The sequence below is a fragment of the Anoplopoma fimbria genome, chromosome 13 (assembly GCF_027596085.1).
Source record: "Anoplopoma fimbria isolate UVic2021 breed Golden Eagle Sablefish chromosome 13, Afim_UVic_2022, whole genome shotgun sequence".
Taxonomy (NCBI): Eukaryota; Metazoa; Chordata; class Actinopteri; order Perciformes; family Anoplopomatidae; genus Anoplopoma; species Anoplopoma fimbria.
The window spans coordinates 15,386,342-15,407,467 of record NC_072461.1 but is presented as its reverse complement, the minus strand read 5'-3'; the positions used below and the strand labels follow the sequence as shown (position 1 = coordinate 15,407,467).

General features: G+C 42.4%; 2 protein-coding genes across 2 annotated transcripts; both read right to left on the bottom strand.

Annotated features, from left to right (window-relative positions):
• Positions 1–312: 312 nt before the first annotated feature.
• got1l1 (glutamic-oxaloacetic transaminase 1 like 1) lies at positions 313–4,874 on the bottom strand. The gene is made up of 8 exons (XM_054610204.1): positions 4,700–4,874; positions 3,779–3,960; positions 3,393–3,516; positions 2,734–2,951; positions 2,483–2,633; positions 1,671–1,836; positions 1,272–1,414; positions 313–962 (listed from the first exon to the last, which is right to left on the bottom strand). Exons 1-8 carry the CDS (start codon positions 4,872–4,874, stop codon positions 823–825), a joined length of 1,299 nt encoding a protein of 432 aa, XP_054466179.1. The 3' UTR covers positions 313–822.
• A 6,739-nt stretch (positions 4,875–11,613) lies between these two features.
• Positions 11,614–19,849, bottom strand: adrb3a (adrenoceptor beta 3a). Its single transcript, XM_054610203.1, has 2 exons — positions 17,978–19,849; positions 11,614–12,600 (listed from the first exon to the last, which is right to left on the bottom strand). The coding sequence occupies exons 1-2, from the start codon at positions 19,285–19,287 to the stop codon at positions 12,573–12,575; spliced, it is 1,338 nt and encodes a 445-aa protein (XP_054466178.1). The 5' UTR covers positions 19,288–19,849; the 3' UTR covers positions 11,614–12,572.
• Positions 19,850–21,126: the final 1,277 nt, after the last annotated feature.

Sequence of the window (21,126 nt, the reverse complement as noted above, 5' to 3'; positions counted from 1 at the left end):
TATACTGTACTGTACATAGCACACATAGAACACATGACCACATCCCTTACTCATATCTCGCCTGAAGGGCCATCAAAGCCCGGTTGCTGTAAAATTATTTATGACTAGTGCAGTGCGGGTTCAGAAAAAAGCCAATTCAGAACAGGCCGAATGTTTGGCCTCTGGTGATACTGCTTGCAGCTTTCTCGAGAACTGCTCATACAAACAGCTGCCCACTTGACTCTGCCATGGCAGTAGTAGTTGCATCACATACCCTAGTTGCAGCTATTCAAGGTCAGAAACAACAGTGAAGTACACTCTGGTTCAGGAAAAAACAGCAGGGGCAGACTTTACCATTAGGCAAGGTAGTCAACCATGGCCTCAACTGTATACTCTTTACTGTGTACTTCTACTTCAGAGGAAAACATTTCACTAATACATTTACCTGATAGACAAATGTTAAAAGTTGCATTGCAAATTCAGAGGTAACCCAAAAAATATATAGTAATTACAATGCGATGCATTATTATTTATTAAACTATCCAGCATTAAAATTGAAAGCTCCATTTTTAACAGAGGTAGAGTACACTTGAGTACACTGTGCTGATGGTTCTCTTTCACTCTACTTGAAATGAATGCAGTATTTTCTCCTGTGCTTTATAGTTAGATCGATTGCACCTCTGTCATGTTTACCAGATTTACTTTGCAATAGCTGAACCTACAATTGTAATAACAGTAATCTTGAAACTGTGACACATTAAAGGTTTGAGTTAAATAAGAATTTCAGTCAGACTGGAAAGCCCCTTTGACACTGATTATAGTGCTTGACCGAAAGCCACAAGGTCAGAATGAAGTGGTCAGAGCCAGATGAATGGACTCAACGATATAGTCCAAGTTACGACTGTTGATTGCACTCACGTTTAGACAGCCACTGGGGAGCAGATACACGTGTCTCCTCTTAGACAAAAATTCTACCTGCTCACCTAAAACACACAGAAAACAAGAAATATTGTGAAAGCACATCTGTATTTTTGATATCAGGGTATTTAATCAAAACGTTCATATGAAAAAGCAATACTCAATCCATGTAAATCAGTATCATTAACAATCATCTCTATTGTTACATTATCAAGTAGAGCGTTAAGGTTCTGTAAATTGTATAAAACTGTATATTTCCTGCAAATCCCTTTGATTGCACTAAAATCATGAATGTTTATTAACTTTGATTAACTCCAATAACTGTATATTATATTAAACGGACAAATGTCCAACATGGCAGCTCTGCTACTCACCATTCAAGCCTGTACAACAGTAGAGTCCACCTTGCTGAATCAGATGGTCCCAGCACCCCGGAGTTCCCAAAAGCCTCAGCCTTTCTCTCAAAATTTCTCTGATGAGCATACATCTCTCCACAATGCGCTTTACTTCCTCCTTCCTGAGAAACAGAAAAAGTGGACATAATTTGGGAAATTATATCTAAAGCATATAATTCAGGATTTGCAAAACAAAAGGTAAATTTTGTAAATGAAGGATTTCATCAATAGTATATCTTTTTCAAGCATTGCATGCCTGTTGGATGTCTGAAACAGTCGAGCCATCACTATGGACATCTACTGATACAGTAGCAATGTGGCCGCCCAAGCCGCATTCTTTAAATACTAGATTATAGATTCAAATGGAGCGTTACTCACCATTCAACAAGATGGGCTGGGTTACTGAGCACAGTGGCAACAATATGTGCTCCTCCATAAGATGGCTGGGCCCAGAGCGACCTCACTATTTTGTCAGCTCGAGACTCCACAGAAGACAGGAGGGGGTTCTGCTTTATGACGCACAGAAGGTGCCCGACATCCTCACCTTGCAAAAGGAAGAAGAAGATGAGTCTGGTGTGAAGAATCACTGTGTTCCAGCAGTAGTAGTGTAATGTTACACTCCCTTTCTCTTATGTTTATTTTATTGAAAGAAGTGGAAGAGGGACACTTTTGAAAATGAAATACAGCACTCAGTTCTGGCTAACGGAATTTGCCAAGTCTTACAGAAACAAGGTGATGTCCTTTACAATATCGGACGTTTGATAGGCTAGTGGTTAGGGCGCATACCATGGACACGAATGCACTGAGCAGCGAGTCTTCAGTTCATTTGCAGATTTGCTAGCTGGACTGCTTGCTGCGTTTCATTCCTCTACTGTTTTGACCCACATTTCCCATCTCTCTCTACTACCACAATCAAATAAAGGCATAAAATGTCCCCCCAAAAAATACAAATCTGACTCACAATGTGTTGATAATCCAGTAGAAACTGATTATAGTGATCTGATTATAGTGATCACTTTAAGGTGTTCACTGTATAAAGCTCCATACTGAAAGGTAACTGCGACTCAGGGCTGTACAGATTTAACATCACAGATCATGGTTTGTTGCATGGGCTCACTTTGGCCCATGGCCATAGGGGTGAAACACATACATCATTGAATTGAGTGATATTCCTAACATCACTCACTCACCATATAGTCCAAAGCAGTGGGAGAACGACTGAGCACAGAGGAGCTCCATCCCCTGTGATGCACAGTACTGAACAGGCCAGACACCCCGATCTAAATCTCCATAGCAGAGCGCCTGAGGGGGCAGCAAGAAAAATGGGAAGAGCCTACGCCTCTGTGGAAAGAGTGATGAGACAGCAAATGATCTAAGTAGGAGTGAGGAGCTACTTGTTTGACAATTTTAGCCCCAGATCGTAAATGTACACGTCTGTTACCATGATGAGATTTACAATCACAGCCCATTGTTTCTGAGAGAGGTCTGCTCCGGTAGGATAGTGGGGAGATGCTGACAGAACAACAACACTTTGCTCCGGAGCCTTGGCCAGATCCTCCAGAAGCTTATCCAAACAAACGCCTCGATGATGTTCATCCCAGTAATAATACTCACGGATATCTTGAATCCCTGCTGCCTGGAAGATACCAGCCAATGAGACTGCAGGGAGGATCAAGACAAAACATTATATTAGAGACCTAAAGCAGTAAAAACTCCTCAAGATCAATGCTGCTTTAAACCCCAGTGTGTACCAATGTGAGTGAAAACACATATTTTATGCTATGGTTTATGTCTTCTGAAAATAATTGATTTATCCAACATTTTAACCTCTAGTGCTGAGCTGCAGTCTTTGTACCTATGTGACAGCATATGTTGCTATGGATACTGTTTCTGTACATTGTTAACCAACCATTCATCCTTTGTGGCATACATATGAGTCATCCTCTTGTCTTGTTAAAAATATGATTCACAATATTAACAAGTAGTGGATGCAGTTGCAGTCACCTTACTGGGATTATTAGCTACATGCAGTGTGTTATTTATGTTTCGGAGTATAATCTAATGTGCACCAGCATTAAGAGGATGTGAGGTGCAATTTACCATCACAGGGGGAAGACAAGTAGACCGGCCCGCACCAAACGGCACAGGCATCATACCAGTGTTTCAAGAGTTCGGCCCCGAGACGCACAGCAGCAGTAAAACCAGGAGTTTGGATACCTAACACCTGCAACAAAAGTCACGAAACACCAACAGTTGAATTGTTAATGACTAATGCAAACACATTTGAGTACTAATCTTGTATTCATTTATTATTTATGTATGAAGGTGGACATAAATCCATGACGGAATAATTATATTCCTCTGCACAATGCTGATTGATTGGATGATTAACTACTATTTCATGTCTTTGTGTTTGCTGCTGTTCAAACAGAGGCGTTAATAATTAGCTACAGTCAGTCAGGGTGCACATGTACAGCTGACTTTACCCGGTCCTCCACAATGGCTCGAGAGCTCTTCCCCAAAGCGACCTCCGTGGCTCGCCTGGTGAATTCTGTCACACCCAGAGAGGATGGATACTCTGGACGAGTAGTGGGATCGGTGCTTAGCTGTTGCTTTATTTTTCGAACAAGACGCAGTTCAAAGGTCTTCCCTCCCTCGTCGTAGTACTCTGCAGAAGACAGTTTTTGCAAACATCTAACAAGACACTATATCAATCGGTGAAAAAACATTTACTCACAAAGTCCACCCTCAATTGGAATTGAACACATTATATCTTAATTATAACCTTTTTTCAGTTTTCACTGTGTGATTTGTAGTTATCATGTCATCTAGAAACAAACAAGTGGCAGCAATCAGGTAAAAGGTTTAAACCATGTGGTAGTATGCCCTGAAGTACAAGTCCTCTACTGACAATATGCTTAAGAAGTTTATTGCATATGTCAAGGTAAAACGTTTGAACATAATTGAACCATTGAGAAGATAATAAAGGGAGATAATAAAGTGCAAAGATGGGTGATTTTAGGATTGAGTTTGCTTGCAGGTTTTTAAAGAGCACTCAGGTTCACACAGACATCTGAGCTGCTCCTGTTTTTTAGGCTTAAAATATTTAGGCGTCTATTGAGTCAGTAATTCAATTGAATAATTGAAATGAACTAACTAGTGTCAACTGTTCAAATTTTATGATTTAAAGTGGAGGAGATGGTCTGCTCTTTTCCCTTCTGCTCTTGTACCATGCATCATGAAAACTATAGCTAGCATACATTTTGAGACTACTTAAAGAATGTGATTTGACTCTAACAACAGACTAACGTAGTGATAATTAATTGAAGCCCTTCCCCCTTCTCTTATTTCAGGGTTGAAACTCTAGAGATGTTTTATAAAAATCACAGATGTACAAGCAGACCTACCTCTCCCTGCCAGGTAAGCCTTCCTGGTGTGAGTGTCTTTCTTGAAGGCGGACAATAGCCTTGTTTCAGGACTCCCTGCCGGGGTTAGGGTATTGGTAAACACAGAGAGATGATCTCCTGGGTCTCCATTTTGCTTGACCACATTTTCATTAAGGCTGCTGCCGGGTCCGCTCATCTTGAACCCAGCCAGGCAAATCAGCCTGCAAGCCGCAAGCCTTTTGTTTGGGCACTGTTGCCAAGCTACAGCACGTATTTGGATACTGTCACCCCGGCAACGGTGATGGATGAGTTTATCACTACCTTATTTGTGGGTCTGTTGAGTTTACTTTTTGCCATCACAGTGAGCTATCATCAAATAGACTAGCCTGTAAGAACATGAAAGGATGAATTTAGGTGGAGGCAAGTCCAGTCCCAAATGTGTTGGCTTCAGTCTTTATCACTGACAACAAATCAGCTCAGAGAGCGCCGTCTGCTCCTCATTAAGGTTTGTTTTGGTGGTTCTACAAATGACCTGTCACCTGCTCACGTTAATGAAGGACCAATAACTTAGACAGTGAGTCGAGGCATTGTTTAAGTGTTGCAGGTTCACTTAGTGTCTGTAGAATCCACATGGGCAGGACATTTTCTATTCATATTTTGTAAAGGAGTTTCTTTCATGGGTTTCACTGATCCATTAGGCCACATCTTTGTACAGATGGCTTATTTTTTATAGACCTCTTAGAATGTTTAGAGATCAAACATGCCTGTTGATTGTGGAATTATATTTCCCTGGTAGTCTAAATTTGCTGCTGATGATTAAAAAAAATGTGTGCAGAGTATTTTCTGTGCATCTGCAATTAGATACCAATGAAAAGATACATCCAGCTGCCGGACAGCCTAATGCTCCTTAGGTTATTACAAAAAACTACAGTGTTTGTGCATCAGGCTTCTGGGAACTAGAGCTGTTGCTATGGGGAAGAGAATTGAAGCACAGCCATTTCACGTGGATGAAGAAGTTGCAGTGAATCTCACAGTTTTTTCAAACCAGAATTAAAAGAAATCTACTTACAGGTATTATATGGAAGAGGTTCTGTAGTTCACTTTATGAAGCTGGTAGTCACAAATCACTGCACTAGATGGCAGTAGCTGGCCAAACCGTGCAGTTAGTCTTGTCAATTAGCTGACCAGGAGTAATTTAGGAAATGGTAATTGAAGAAAAACACTTTTCCTCAGCTTGCTTCATCCACTGTACTCTGTGTTACTTTTCAGAGTATAGCTATTTTAGCATAATAGCATTTATAATAGCAATTATATGTGTTGAGTTGTGTTGAGATGGCTGTCAGCAGAGACTTTAGTGTGTTTTTACTTGCTGGGATGGATTTTTACCTTTCTTTGTGTGTTGTTAAACATTAGTACTGAATGGTGAGTGTAGAAAAAAATGCTTTTTATTTTACTCTGAGGCAGTAACAACAAAACATTTACCTTTCAATCTGTCTACTGCATGGCATGTTGTCCTATTACACTGCATCATGGCTGCAGTTGAATTATCTGTGGGTTGTCCGGTTATCTGTGTTTGCCCAGTTGTCCATTACAGTCAAACAACAAAATGAACCCAGAAACACAGGTACAGAGGTAACAGCAAAAAGTGTTCTAACGAAGCCACTGATGATTCCAGGCTTGTGGTTATCTGGGGTAAAGACAAAAAATGTTATCTAACGCTTAGTGGAGTAGTGAGAAAGAGGATACCATGGCAGAGTTGTAATCTAGACCCATTGGTATGTGCACCAGTCACGCTACCATATTACCAGGATGAATCCACAAAAGTTGATTGAATTAAGATGCTGATGGCTTATTAGATCCAAGGGCTCCTAACTGGTGAGCTGAGCTCTGAGGTCTAAGTTTGGTGTCAAGGGACTTCTTTTTTTGACTGAGATGGCCCGTGTTCTGAAATTATCTGAGTGGCCTGAAGAAAACTGTGACAGAGTCTCAGGTCAAGTTGTTGGCACAGGAAATTCTTGTAGGGACATTTGTGATGAACAGAATCTGTTTGTTTAAAGTCTAGTGGTTTTTGCATGTCCAATCAACAGAAGAGAGAGAAACAACTGCACACTTCAAAGTAGATCCAAGATTATTATTAGATTTTTTTTTTTTTTTTTATGAAACACCAGAGTGCCATGTTGCTTCACCAGAAAAATGATTCCTGTAAAGCAACATGGAATTTATTAGTATGTTATGTATAATTAAACACTGTTGGACATTTTTTAAACTATTTGACTAGTTGGTTTAAATGTCTATCCATCCATCCATCCATCCATTTCCTTCCGCTTATCCGGGGCCGGGTCGCGGGGGCAGCAAGCTAAGGAGGGTCCTCCAGACGTCCTTCTCCCCAGCAACACTTTCCAGCTCCTCCTGGGGAACCCCGAGGCGTTCCCAGGCCAGACGAGATATATAATCTCTCCAGCGTGTTCTGGGTCTACCCCGGGGCCTCTTACCAGTTGGACGTGCCTGGAAAACCTCTAAAGGGAGGCGTCCAGGAGGCATCCTGATCAGATGCCTGAGCCACCTCAGCTGGCCCCTTTCGACGCGAAGGAGCAGCGGCTCTACTCCGAGCTCCCTCCGGATGTCTGAGCTCCTCACCCTATCTCTAAGGCTGAGCCCAGCCACCCTACGAAGGAAGCTCATTTCGGCCGCTTGTATTCGCGATCTCATTCTTTCGGTCACTACCCAAAGCTCATGACCATAGGTGAGGGTTGGAACATAGATGGACTGGTAAATCGAGAGCTTTGCCTTTCGGCTCAGCTCCTTCTTCACCAAAACGGTCCGGTACAACGCCCGCATCACTGCTGACGCTGCACCGAACCGCCTGTCCATCTCCCGCTCCATTTTACCCTCACTCGTGAATAAGATCCCGAGATACTTGAACTCCCTCGCTTGGGGCAGTGACTCACTCCCAACCCAGAGGGTGCAATCCACCGTTTTCCGGAAGAGAACCATGGCCTCAGACTTGGAGGTACTGACTCTCATCCCGACCGCTTCACACTCGGCTGTGAACCGCCCCAGTGCGTGCTGAAGGTCACGTTCTGAAGAAGCCAACAGAACCACATCATCTGCAAAAAGCAGGGATGCGATTCTGAGGTCCCCAAACCGGAAACTCTCCTCCCCCGGCTGCGCCTTGAAATCCTGTCCATGAAAATCACAAACAGGATTGGTGACAATGGGCAGCCCTGGCGGAGGCCAACACGCACTGGGAACAAGCTCGACTTTGTGCCGAGTATCCGGACACAGCTCTCACTTTGGTCATACAAGGACCGAATGGCTCGTAGTAACGAACCAGGTACCCCATATTCCCGCAGTACCCCCCACAGGACTCCCCGAGGGACACGGTCGAAGGCCTTCTCCAAGTCCACAAAACACATGTAGACTGGATGAGCAAACTCCCATGCACCCTCCAACAGACCTGCAAGGGTAAAGAGTTGGTCCGCTGTTCCACGTCCAGGACGGAATCCGCATTGCTCCTCCTGAATCTGAGGTTCGACAATCGGACGGAGCCTCCTTTCCAGCACCCTGGAGTAAACTTTCCCGGGGAGGCTGAGCAGTGTGATACCCCTATAATTGGAGCACACTCTCCGGTCCCCCTTTTGAAAATGGGAACCACCACCCCGGTCTGCCACTCCACAGGCACTGTACCCGACTTCCACACGACAGTGAAGAGACGTGTCAACCAAGACAGCCCAACAATGTCCAGAGCCTTTAGCATCTCTGGTCGAATCTCATCCACTCCTGGCGCTTTGCCGCTGAAGAGCTTTTTAACTACCTCAACGACCTCCGCCAGGCATATGGACGAGACTTCCCCTGAGTCTTCAGACTCTGCCTCTTCCACAGAGGACGTGTTGGTCGGGTTCAGGAGTTCCTCAAAGTGTTCTTTCCACCGCTCGACAATATCCCCAGTCCGGGTCTGCAGTTCTCCCCCCCTGCTGAGCACAGCCTGAGAAAAGCCCTGTTTCCCCTTTCTGAGTCGTCTCACGGTTTGCCAGAACTTCCTTGAGGCCATTCGAAAGTCCTTCTCCATGGCCTCGCCAAACTCCTCCCACACCCGGGTTTTTGCCTCAGCAACCGCCGCAGCTGCAGCCCTTCTGGCCAACCGGTACCTGCCTGCTGATTCAGGAGACCCTCGGCCAACCAAGCCCGAAAGGCCTCCTTCTTCAGCTTGACGGCCTCCTTCACCGCTGGTGTCCACCAGCGGGTTCTTGGATTGCCGCCACGACAGGCACCGATCGCCTTCCGACCACAACTCCTAGCAGCAGCTTCCACAATGGAGGATTTGAACATGGCCCACTCGGATTCCATGTCCCCAGCCTCCCCCGGGATGCACGAGAAATTGTTCCAGAGGTGGGAGTTGAAGACCTTGCGGACAGGATCCTCAGCCAGACGTTCCCAGTTCACCCTCACTACACGTTTGGGTTTACCGGGTCTGTCCGGCAGCCTCCCCCGCCACCTGATCCAACTCATCACCAGGTGGTGATCAGTTGACAGCTCTGCTCCTCTCTTCACCCGAGTGTCCAAGACATACGGCCGCAGGTCTGATGACACAACTACAAAGTCGATCATAGACCTTTGGCCTAGGGTGTTCTGGTACCAAGTACACTTATGAACCTCCCTATGCTCAAACATGGTGTTTGTTATGGACAGTCCATGACTAGCACAGAAGTCCAACAACAAAGCACCACTCGGGTTCAGATCGGGCAGGCGTTGACGTCTCCCAGAAGAACTATGGAGTCCCCAGTCGGCGCCCTTTCCAGAACACCACCCAAGGACTCCAAGAAGGCCGCGTACTCCGAACTGCCGTTTGGTGCATAGGCACAAACGTCAGTCAGAGACTTTCCTCCTGCGATTCCCAGTCGCAGAGAGGCGACCCTCTCGTTCTCCGGGGAGAACTCCAGAACAGCGGCGCTCAGCCGGGGCTTGTGAGTATCCCCACACCCGCCCGGCGCCTCTCACCCTGGGCAACTCCGGAAAAGGAAAAAGTCCAGCCCCTCTCCAGGAGTTTGGTTCCAGAACCGGTGCTATGCGTGGAGGTGAGCCCAACTATATCTAGCTGGTAGCGTTCCACCTCCCGCACCAGCTCCGGTTCCTTCCCCGCCAGAGAGGTGACATTCCACGTCCCTAGAGCTAGTCTGTGATGCCGGGGGTCAGCACGCCCAGGTTTCCGCCCCAGCCTGCCGCCCAGCTCACATTGCACCCGACCCCAATGCCTATCCCTGCGGGTGGTGGGCCCACAGGGTGGCGGCACGATGTAGCTTTTTCGGGCTGGGCCCGGCCGGGCCCCATGTGCCAAGGCCCGGCCACCAGACGCTCGCCGGCGAGCTCCCCTACCAGGTCTGGCTCCTATCCCTATTCCGGGCGAGGTGCCACAACCTTGCATCGTCCGATTCATTGAGGTTTGGTGAATCGCTCTTAGTCTGACCCCTCCCCCGAGACCACTTTGCCTTGGGAGACCCTACCAGGGGCTATTGCCCCCGACAACACAGCTCTCAGGATCACTGGGGCACACAAACCCCTCCACCACGATAAGGTGGCGATTCATTGGAGGAGGGTTTAAATGTCTAGCTTGACTTAAATAAAAAAATATTTAACGCATTTGTATTATTATTTAATTTAATTTGCCTTTGATTCATAACCTTCACCTTACTTGCAAAATAGTGAATGTTTAATTGCTTATCAAATCAATCAAAACTATGAACAAAGTTTTCGTTTGTTAGGAATAGATTTTTTTTTCCTGCAATCATATCTTATCAAATACTCCCAGTTGTACCTTAAGTGGCAGCCTCTATTTTCTTTACCTAAAAGTTTGCACTTGGTAAACATTGTAACAGGAATCAGCTGATAAAAATGTGCCTTTACCTCAGACAGGATAATTGTTTCCACTGCTTGTTTGATGATATTACAGTAGTCACACATCCTCACATGGCAGAGCTAATGTTGGTCACAGCTCGTTTTTCAAATATTTTGCATTCGGCTACTGGTTTTTCTTTTATAATTTTAGATCTTGTAAATGCCCCTCCTATCATAACATGATGTCTGCTCCAACGATAGCAGGGCCACAGGTGACGGGGGTTTTGGTGGCCTGAGAATAACTTAAAATAAGAAAGATGAAGTTGTTTAGGATTGTCTTAACACATGCCACATGCCAAAAACTATTGGAACCACTGATTGTGATTCATAAGTGAGTAACTGTGGTGTATGGAGGCAAATAAAGTCTCATTTCTGTTTTAAAACTAGATTAAAAGTCCACGGAATGGACAACAATTTGAAAACCATCTATCTCGATTAATGTGCTTTCAGTTCACTCCTGTGAAATTTCTTTTTGCTTATTAATGCTTGTTTGTAATGGGATTTCAAAGAGATAAAAGTTTCAGTTCAAATTAATTCAGATAAAACATTATATGGTTTCCAGTCTTATTGATAATATTCAGGCTCCATTACTTCTCCACTGCTGCTTGGATTTTTTTTTCTTGAATTTTACCAATCAAGTGTTTGCCTTGACTTGAATTTTTAGATCTGAAAATGAAGATATTTATTTTATATTGGACAGAATTGGACAATGAACTTTTGGAAACTAAAAATAGTTTGAAGAGGTTTTTAAAAGTAATACTACATATTATTAGAATTATTAGCTCTCTATGTCATCTCTCATCCAGCTGCTGTGTATACTGTACTAACTAACCAGATGGATGGGTTCAAAGCATAATATTTGAACATAATATTTGAACATTTTGTGAGTCCACAATTTTGGAATGTTAACATTGTTAACATTCCAAAATTGTGGACTCACATTTTTATGTGATTTACATCATTAAGGCCTTTTTTTACTTTCATAGTGATGAATTTGCACACAGAGCACACATGACCCATGTTACACAGTTTCATAATATTTTATTTCTCAATGCAACAGATGATGTTAAGTGAGTAATAATGCACAACAAGGTGTCCCGATTTAACAAATAATGGATGACGTCGAGGCAATGTTTCCTCCATCAAGTCCATTATTTTCCATAATTGGACATGTGACAGTGTGTTAATAAGCTTATACCATAGCTGCTTGCTGAAGGTAAGGAGCTTACTGGAAACAGCATGTAGCAGAAGTGTTTTGTCTCGGTGACCTGCGGTTTGTAATACTGTACCCTGCACATACAATACTGATGGTTAACTGTAGACATGAATTATGTTTGAGTTGTCATGATATGAGATTTAAACAGCCAGCCAATCAGAAATAAACATTCCATAGCTGTGGTATAACTTAACATACATAGATAACTATTGTGTAGACACAGGGGTCAGGCCCAAAACAGACACCAGGATTGAATATTTGAATGCACAGCCCTTTGGTTTAGCTCATATTACACAGGCAGTGAGGACAGCCTTGTCAGAATCATGACTTGTATAAAGTTAGACTACTTTTGTATTTTCCTAAAGATTCACTGTATCATAAATAGATAACTTACCAGATAATATACTGTACAAAACTAGTTAATTCTGTCATTTTTGAAACCACAGGCCACATACACTGTGGCCAAAGGTTAACTGGAAGGCATTTAAACTTTGCAGCGTTGACTCAGGAGACTTTGGTGTGACTATATGTCTTTGAGGTGCTGAGCTGCAGCAGTCCATCTCCTCTCCACAGAGACAGTGACATTGTTCCCGTCCAGACCAAATCAGCTGTTTTCTCAACAGTCAATACCGTCTTCTCTTTGGGGTAAGCTTCCCTCATCTACGCTTATTAGAGCCGGTGGTTGTACTTAAGCTTGTCCTCGCTGTTGTTTGGTCTCAGCCTTTGCAGGAATCACAGTCACGACTGGGGATCATAGTTTGCTTCAGTAGCTTGACATTTTACAGTTCATCCGTCCTTTTCCTGCAATGTGAAGCTGAAAAGAGAAGGACAAAAGACATGAGTGTCTCTCACAAGTGATAACATGTACCTAGTGTCTTTAAAAATCTAATAATCATTGATTATTATTGTGATATTCATCTGAATATGGCACTCGCATTTTCTTTTTTCCAAAAAGAATCTCTATTAAATTCTCAACAAATGTTCTATTTTTTGAGGGGGTTGTAACTGAAAAGCACCTAATACCAAGGTCATCCAGCGCTCACATTATAAACCTCATTATATATTTTACATGGTGTGCAGATCTGTGAGTGTGATCCTACGAACAAATGAGCTATTTCTGTGTATTATGACGTGTTGGCCTGTGCTGCTCACACCCTGTATGGCATTCCAGTTTCTATCAGATAACAAAGCTCCAGGACAACAACAATAATTTGTTTTCTTACAGGTTACTTAACTTTTTTTTCCTTGTCAATTACAGAAAGTAACCATAAGGTCACCCTCTTCTTTTATGCTTTGAAACCTTTTTTACCCCCAACAAGATCGGAATTCTGATGCTATCACCTCAACTACATGTCTCCACAGGAAGACATAAAACCTAGAACTGTAAGCTTCACAGAAATGTGAATGCATACGGAAAACAAATCTGAAGGAAACACTTCATCAGAATTCCCATAGTTTTTATGGAATGTAACCCTTATAACTGTTGGAGAATCACTGTAGTCTTTGGTCTATTTCATTTATTTTAAGTTGATCCATTTGGAAGATTTAATGGAAAAAGACTCCTGGAATAATATTATGTTACACATTCTGTTGAATCTCACATTCACAAATGAATAGTTGGATTATTTTAACAAACCACAGACATAGCTGGCACATATTTAGTAGTCTCCATTCAAGTTAAAGGAGTTAAGTTCATCAAAGTTAAGGAAAATCCATCCATCTTCTGTGACATGTGTATGTTCTGTATTTAAATATATGCCTGACAAAGGAGAATGCAACTAGAAATCATTTAGTTAACATGCTATTTGAAATGTCATTAAATATTAGTAACACCTCTCTGTTTCAACAACACCACAAACTACATTCATTTAAATGCATTAAATAAAGCTAGGTGTACCTAACAAAACTGGCAACTGTGTAGATTTGTCTCATGAAAATCAATCTCAACACAGTTTTACATATAAATAACCCTAATCACATATAATTAAACTAAGAACAGCTAGCTGCAACAACCACTGACAGATTACTAAACATTTAACCAACCAATCCGCCCTAAATTCAGAATTGTTTGCCGGTCATACTGACAGACATATGAAAAGCAAATACTTAAAGTACTTCCATGTATCATTATGTAGATTTAAGATCAAATTGTACATCCATAAGTGATTTTTATTTTAGTTATTCTTAAACCATTCCTATTTTATTTTATTTTCTAGGAATACAGCACAAATATCCGTTACGCTTTATTGCTTTTTTTCTCTGTCCAAACGATATAAAGTTATCATGTCCTCAAGGGGTTTGCTAAACTCCCGGCTGCCTGCAATGAAAGACTGCAATGCACTGATGCACTGAGTGATCGTTTCTGATATCAGCTAGGTTTGAAAGGGAGTAATGGAGGTTTCTCACGGTCACTACCACCATGTTCTGTTTTATCCTGCTGCTTGTTTCATGCTCTCTTAAGCTTGATCTCCCTTTAAGCTAACTAAACGCACATTATAGAAGTTGGTGTGTGAGTTTAGGTTGGAGGCCCTGTTAGCATGCTGCAGAGAAAAGCTCTGAATTACGGGGGGTTAACCGGTCACTCGTAAAACATCATCAAAACATCAGGATGCATTAATGTGCAGATACGGATATGCTCACTGCAGTGCTTTGACTTATTACCCCAGCATTCGAGAAACTTTTAAATCACACAGAGTTTTAATCTGCCACACATTAGCAGCTCAGTTCAGTAAAAAAAAAGCTTGTCAATCACAGCAAATGTCTGTCGCCAATCCAAATTCATGTTCAACAGATGACTAACCCTGCACAGTATATGATTCATCAGAAATAACTTGTTTTCCAAATGTTCTACATGCTATATTTTCACATTCATACTGCAATCATAAAGTGTCCATTACTAAAGCACAGGGCACTGGGAGGACTCCTGCTTGCTTGTGTGGGAAATACAATTATATTGATGTATTTAGCTGCTTTAATGATGAACAGTTTGTTTTAGTAACACACAGTCATTTACAAACCTGAGATGCCAGCACTGTAAACAAGATTTGTCCTTTAAGATTTGCCCTTATGAATATGTCTGAAATATTTACACTTAATTTGGAGTAATGAGCCACTTGTAGTGAGTCAGTATTTATACTGGAAATGTCATTCTCCCTCTCCATCTCTCTGTGCTTTATGTTATGTCTGGCTATTTGTGCTTTAAAAAAAACAAAATCGGAAAAAAAGGTCACCACAGCTGGAAGTTCACAAGCTGAGAACAACAACATATATCCAAAATGGAACCATATTTATTTGTTTTATGTCCTGATTAGATTTTTTCTTTTGTTAACTACTAATGAAAAAAGAGTCCATAAATTGTATTTGCACCGCTAAACCATTAGAGCTAAATTTGAACAGATCAGTCTCAGTGATTTCTTGTCCCTGTAGCACACAGCTTGTTTCCTGTAGAGTATGAGCAATAATAATGATTTTTGTATCATGCTCTCATGTGCATGTGTGTCTGCTGTACTGTAATTCTGCAGAAATGTTAGGCCTGTCTCTTTGCTCTGAACCGTTCTATTAGACTCTTCTTCTTCTCCACATTCACACTGCAGTTTAGCCACCACCTAGTTGGCTGCTGCTCTTTGAAATAAAATGTTCCGCTCTCTGTTAGTTTAATTTTAGTGTTCTCAATCATGGATAAACAGTGCTTACAAACTCCATCCGCTCATAACACACGGCCATGCCTTTCAAATATATGAAGATTTTGTCCTAAATACCTCCATTACACATATTAGGACTAATGCAGTAGCTGCCTGTCTCACTTTAGATCAATATAATATAAAACAGAGGAAGAGACAGCTAAATTCACTGATGCTGTGAAAAATATCATCAGGACTCTGCACAACTTAGGACATTTGCCTCTACTATAAAATCTTGTCATTGTAAGTTTCTACAAACCATACTTTGGATGCCGACGTCTCTGTACCAAAAATATGTTTCATAAATACTTTTCAAAACAGCCTTGAATCAAGCTGGCAGAAAGGCACAATGGCACATGGTGTTACTGTAAAGTTAAGGTTGTGTTGAAATAATAACAAAAGTCGCGTATCAACCGTATTTAGCGTAAATAAATAACAACTGCCCTTAGTGGACTCTCTTATATGAAGTTGAATAACAAGCATAAAGTCACAGTTGACACGAACAAGGGCCTCCTGCGGGAAAGTCCTGTGTTTGTTTGACCAATCCAACCGTGAAAAATTGCACTTGTCATATATCACATGGAGCATACGTGACAGAAGGTTAGGCTGCTGTGGATGTTGATAAGGGCTGCAGTGATATGCCTGCATGTAGTTCTATGAAAACAAAGTAACTGGTGATAATAAACCTGCTGTTGCATGTTGTCCCAGGGTTAAAAGGAAATTGCTCTTTTGTGAGGCTAGTTATGTAGATAAAGAAGGTTGACAGGGAGGACTGAGGCCTAGCACGGCATTATTGGTACTCAACAAACCACTTCAGCGGTGCAGACTCCACCTGGAACCTTCAGTCATATTCCCTCATTAAACCTGTCTGCAAGCTGCAGCCTCACCAGAGTCCTACTCAAACGGCTGGTCTCACTTACGTTTGTAATCCTGCTCAAAGCTCAGGGTGAGTCTCCTGAGCCTGCCCCTTGGGGTGATTTAGCACAGATCACACCAGGCTCCTTTTAAGGAAGACTTTTATATGCTCCTAAATGACTAACGTTTTACAGCCCCATTCATTATCTCTGTAGTATTACACTGAGATAATGCCATGTAAAGAAGAGAATAAAAAAATAAAAAGGTGCACAGTAAATATTTGAAATGAAACACCCCTCTGTCATAAAACTGGGTTACTCGTGGGAATTCACAACGCAAGATGTGACGCTTGTCAAATGAAATTGAATTATAAATTGTGAATTTAATTTTATGTTCTGAAATTTAACTGCTCATTGTGTATTCGTATGTCCATTAATAATCTTAATTTCAACCTTTAAACTCATTTTAATTAAATGGCACAATTCGTACATTATTTATAACCAGCATTTACTTGAAGGCTAGCATTTGTTAATAAAAAACTTTCTTTTCCTTTTCTAGAGTTATAGCTCAACTCCTTATTATTACTAAATATCTTTCTGTATTATGTGACAGGCCTGCTGTCATCTTGTAGTGAGGTATTCCACCAACCCCATTTAACCCGTGTTAACCAGGTGTTCTTATTGGCTGTCAGTCTTGTAAACAGCTTCCTCAGTAATAGGGGAAGTCTTGTTCGTAAGTGATAAAGATTTATCTGCTGCAAGCGGTGTTGGGCAGGGCACACTGAGGCCCACTGACAGGCGGAGAGCCACACTAATACTTGTAAATGTTAATCGACGCTGATTTTAGATACCGCATAATGAAATTGACAAAAAAAACATTTACAATATAAGGGTTTCTATGAAAAATAAATAGATTCATGATATTGTTAACTGTTATTAAGGGGTGTGCTAAAAATGTTCTAAAACCTTAAACAGTACCAGCAATATTTTTACTATATCAACATCAGCTGGGTTGATTGATTACAGGTAATTAGTGCAGTAACTGATACAGGTACAGAACTCAAACGTTTATTGAATCATGCAAAAATCCAAATATTAAGTTTCATTTTTGATTTTGTAATGTTGCAACACCCAAACTGCAGCCAATCCTCCAGTGAGCATAAAAAAAGTTTTCTATCAAGCTCAAAATTTCTAAAAATGTTTTTTACAGTCCTTTGACTGTTGTTGATATTCAAAAATGGATTAATGGAAATTGGTAACAATTAGCACTATTAATGAAGGAAAAAAAGGACAGAGGCAAAAAAGAAAAAGAGATTTCATACCAGAGGCCACGGTCACACACACCCTGAACTACCTTACTGTCCTCTCTGAGTTACTCTCAAATAAGATGCACTGAGATTTCCTGATGTAGTATTTAAATAGTATTATAAAATGTATTTAATTCATTTATCTTATTAATTAAAATATTGGAAAAAGTAAAAACACTGTTATTGGTCTTGATGCATTGTGGTTATGTATGATGTCCAGGTGTACATAGCTGTCAAAAATATTCACATCAATGTCTTTAAACTATGGTTTCACTGTTGCACTTGAGTTGCTGGTTGCTTTTCAAATATTCATCATACTTCAAAAAAAATTGTAAGAAAAGAGAACTTACAATTTGGTTTCCGGCTCTGATAAGTCACTGATTTGTGTGCTGCCGTTGGACTGCAGAGGATCAGGGAAAGTCTCTTCACTTTTGTTACTTCCATGGGTACTGACCAGACTGTCACTGACCTCAGTCCTACTGGTTGGAGACTTTTGGAAAGACCCAGCTGTGCCCGACTCAGCCTGCCATAGAAAGCAGGAGCAGCGAGTCTGCAGCTCTTTGTAGAAAGTATTGAGCCACACAGTGGACAACCAGGGACAGCCCAGCAGACTCTTGAACGCAGTACGAAACTCCGGACTCCTGCAGTAGATGATAGGATTGAGGCCGGAGTTGATGTAACCCAGCCAGTTTAACAGTCGGAAGATCCACTCTGGGGGAATGCGTCTTTCAAATGCATTAATGATGTTGGCGACAAAGAACGGCAGCCAGCACACAGTAAAGGTCCCCATGATGATCCCCAAAGTCTTGAGGGCCTTGTGCTCTTTGACGAGCATTAGCCGTGACGGCCTCCGCTTGGCGCTCTTTCTCCTCGCTGCGGTGCTGCTGGAGCCGGCACACGTTGTTGACAGGATATTATTGATGTGGGGGAGATCTTGCACCTGCGCTATTTGACACTCATTTTGAAAACGCAGGCGATTCTTATCTATGAGCTGGACCTGCCGTGTGGCTATTAGAAAGACTTTTGCATACACAAATATCATTATGAGCAGTGGAACGTAAAAAGACACTATTGAAGATATAATAGCAAAGGCCCTGTTGGTCACAAAGTCACAGCATGTAGGGGTATCGTAGCACTCCTTTGCATCTTTATCGTCATTATCACGCCAATACCCTTTCATAATTGGTACAAAGGAAATTAAAGCGGACACAACCCACACTAAGCAGACTATTGCCCTCGCACGCCACTTATTGAGTAGAACCTTGTGTCGGAGCGGCCTCGTTATGGCTATATACCGATCCACTGCTATGACGCAGAGCGTCTCGATGCTCGCCGTCACACACAGGACATCCACAGAAGTCCAGAACTCACAGAACGTGTCACTGAGCTGCCAGTTCCCTGTCACTACAATAGTAGCCCCAAGAGGCACCACGAGGACCCCCATGATGAGGTCGGCACACGCCAGGGACATAATGAAAATGTTTGTTGTCGTCTGTAGCTGCGAAGTGCGAGCTACAGCGATGATGACCAGCAGGTTTCCCACCACTATAGTCAGTATGATGATGACCAGTATGATGAGGCTCCAGGGTCCCGCCGCTGCGTGATAGGGCTCTGTTCTGTTGATCACATAGGATGCTGAGGTGCTCAGGTTTCCATCCATTATAATAAGATGAAGATGTTTTTTTACGTCAATTTTAACAAAACTGAAGATTCTGCGCTTCTTACAAGCATCCTAAATCTGCTCTCTAAATAATAGGTATCCTTTAGTTTGCAGTTACTGCTTACATAGCACAGCCTGGGATTCTTGTTTGGCAGTGTTCAAAAGGCAATAGTGGCTTTCCACGTTTCCATATGGGATGACCAAGACGTGATGGTTATTGGAAGTTCCTCTGGCGTAGGCAACAGGAGCATGTTCTTCAAAAAAAGATGTATCCAAACTATCCACAAAGTTGTATTAGTTCACGGAGTTGCAGCTCTTTCTTGAATCCAGGAAACATTAACATAAAGTGGAAAAGAACGTTTTTGAGAAGAGAATCCGTCTGTGTCCATTTACATACGTCCACTGGGATTAGAGTAGTTTGCAGTGTTTCCGCTGAATCTTGCATGAGCCACAATGCCCCAGTCGTACTGTTGGAGATCAAGCAGCAGTGACACCGTCTCAAGAACCACCAGAGTGCACCAGAGTGGCTGCCCACTCTTTCTCTTGCTGTCTCTCTCTCTCTCTCTTTCTCTCTATCTCTATCTCTCTCACTCTCTCGGTGCAGGTCGCCCAAGATTGTATTGGCTCTAATCACACCCTGGCTGAAGGCGGAGGGGAGGAGGGGAGGAGTTGAAAAGTGTGTCTGTGTGCCGAAGCCATACAGGGCTCAGTACCCTAATAGAGCCACACACACACATGTGAACAACCACACACACACAGACACATTTACTTAACCATAGGAAAAGAAATAATCCTGCATTAGAGTTTATTATATGGGTGTAATGTTTGTCCAAACTGCAAAATTATCTTTACGACACTCACATTGTTTACTTGTACATTTTTAAAGTATGTGATGACCCTCAGTCATTATTTTATAATGTCACTGATGTTGTGTTGAATGAAGCAGCTGCACTAGGCATGTTAACCCATTAACTGTATCCGTCACTTGACTGTGTCAACAATGTGACAGGCTTTTCCACTGCTGGCTTCTGTTCTGGTTGTGAATTGATGCTGGATTATGTTGAACACACTTCCAAGGCTCAACTCACTGTTTTGTCATTCGTTTGAGCACCGGGTTTGCAGTAAACATAAAGTTACTGGACTTTTTGGGCAAGATTAGCTTTTTAATTGGGATTATAGCTCACTTATCTGCCCTTTTTAATATAGCAACTCTGAAGGCCTCCAAATGATTATTTGTAATATGGTAAATGGTAAATGGACTGTACTTGTATAGCGCTTTTCTAGTCTTCCGACCACTCAAAGCGCTTTTACATTACTAATCATTCACCCTTTCATACCCATTCATACACTGATGACAGGGGCTACCATGCAAGGTGCCACCTGCCCATCAGGGTCTCTCTAATCATTCACACCCATTCATACACCGATGGCACAGCCTTCGGGAGCAACTCAGGGTTAAGTGTCTTGCCCAAGGACACATCGACATGGACTGCCGGAGCCAGGGATCGAACTGCCGATCCTCTGATTGGAGGACGACCCTGCTCTCCACTGAGCCACAGCCGCCCCTAATACAGTTTGTGGTAAACTCTGCAAACCACAACCCACGAGGCACCCCAAACCGTAGAGAGCAGGAAATAAGTGCCCTCCCTTTGACTGAAAGCAGTAAAAGAAAATACTGGATCGCTATCTCGCTCTTACTCAAGCCGGTGCACTGAAGAAGAACAATCAGGGAAATGCCTTCCATGCGATTCACTTAAGATATCCAGCGCTCTGCTGCGGTGCTGAGCTCTCTTGTCACCGAGCAGTTCCTTCTTTGGTCTGATCAGCTGTACAACTGCA

Coding starts and splice junctions, on each gene's coding strand:
- adrb3a (XM_054610203.1), bottom strand. CDS start 19,287: ATGGATGGAAACCTGAGCACCTCAGCATCCTATGTGATCAACAGAACA. Junction 12,601..17,977: donor TCAGAGCCGGAAACCAAATT/GTAAGTTCTCTT, acceptor TTCTCTTTTCAG/CTTCACATTGCAGGAAAAGG.
- got1l1 (XM_054610204.1), bottom strand. CDS start 4,874: ATGAGCGGACCCGGCAGCAGCCTTAATGAAAATGTGGTCAAGCAAAAT. Junction 2,952..3,392: donor CTTGTCTTCCCCCTGTGATG/GTAAATTGCACC, acceptor TCCTCCCTGCAG/TCTCATTGGCTGGTATCTTC. Junction 2,634..2,733: donor TGATTGTAAATCTCATCATG/GTAACAGACGTG, acceptor CTCTTTCCACAG/AGGCGTAGGCTCTTCCCATT.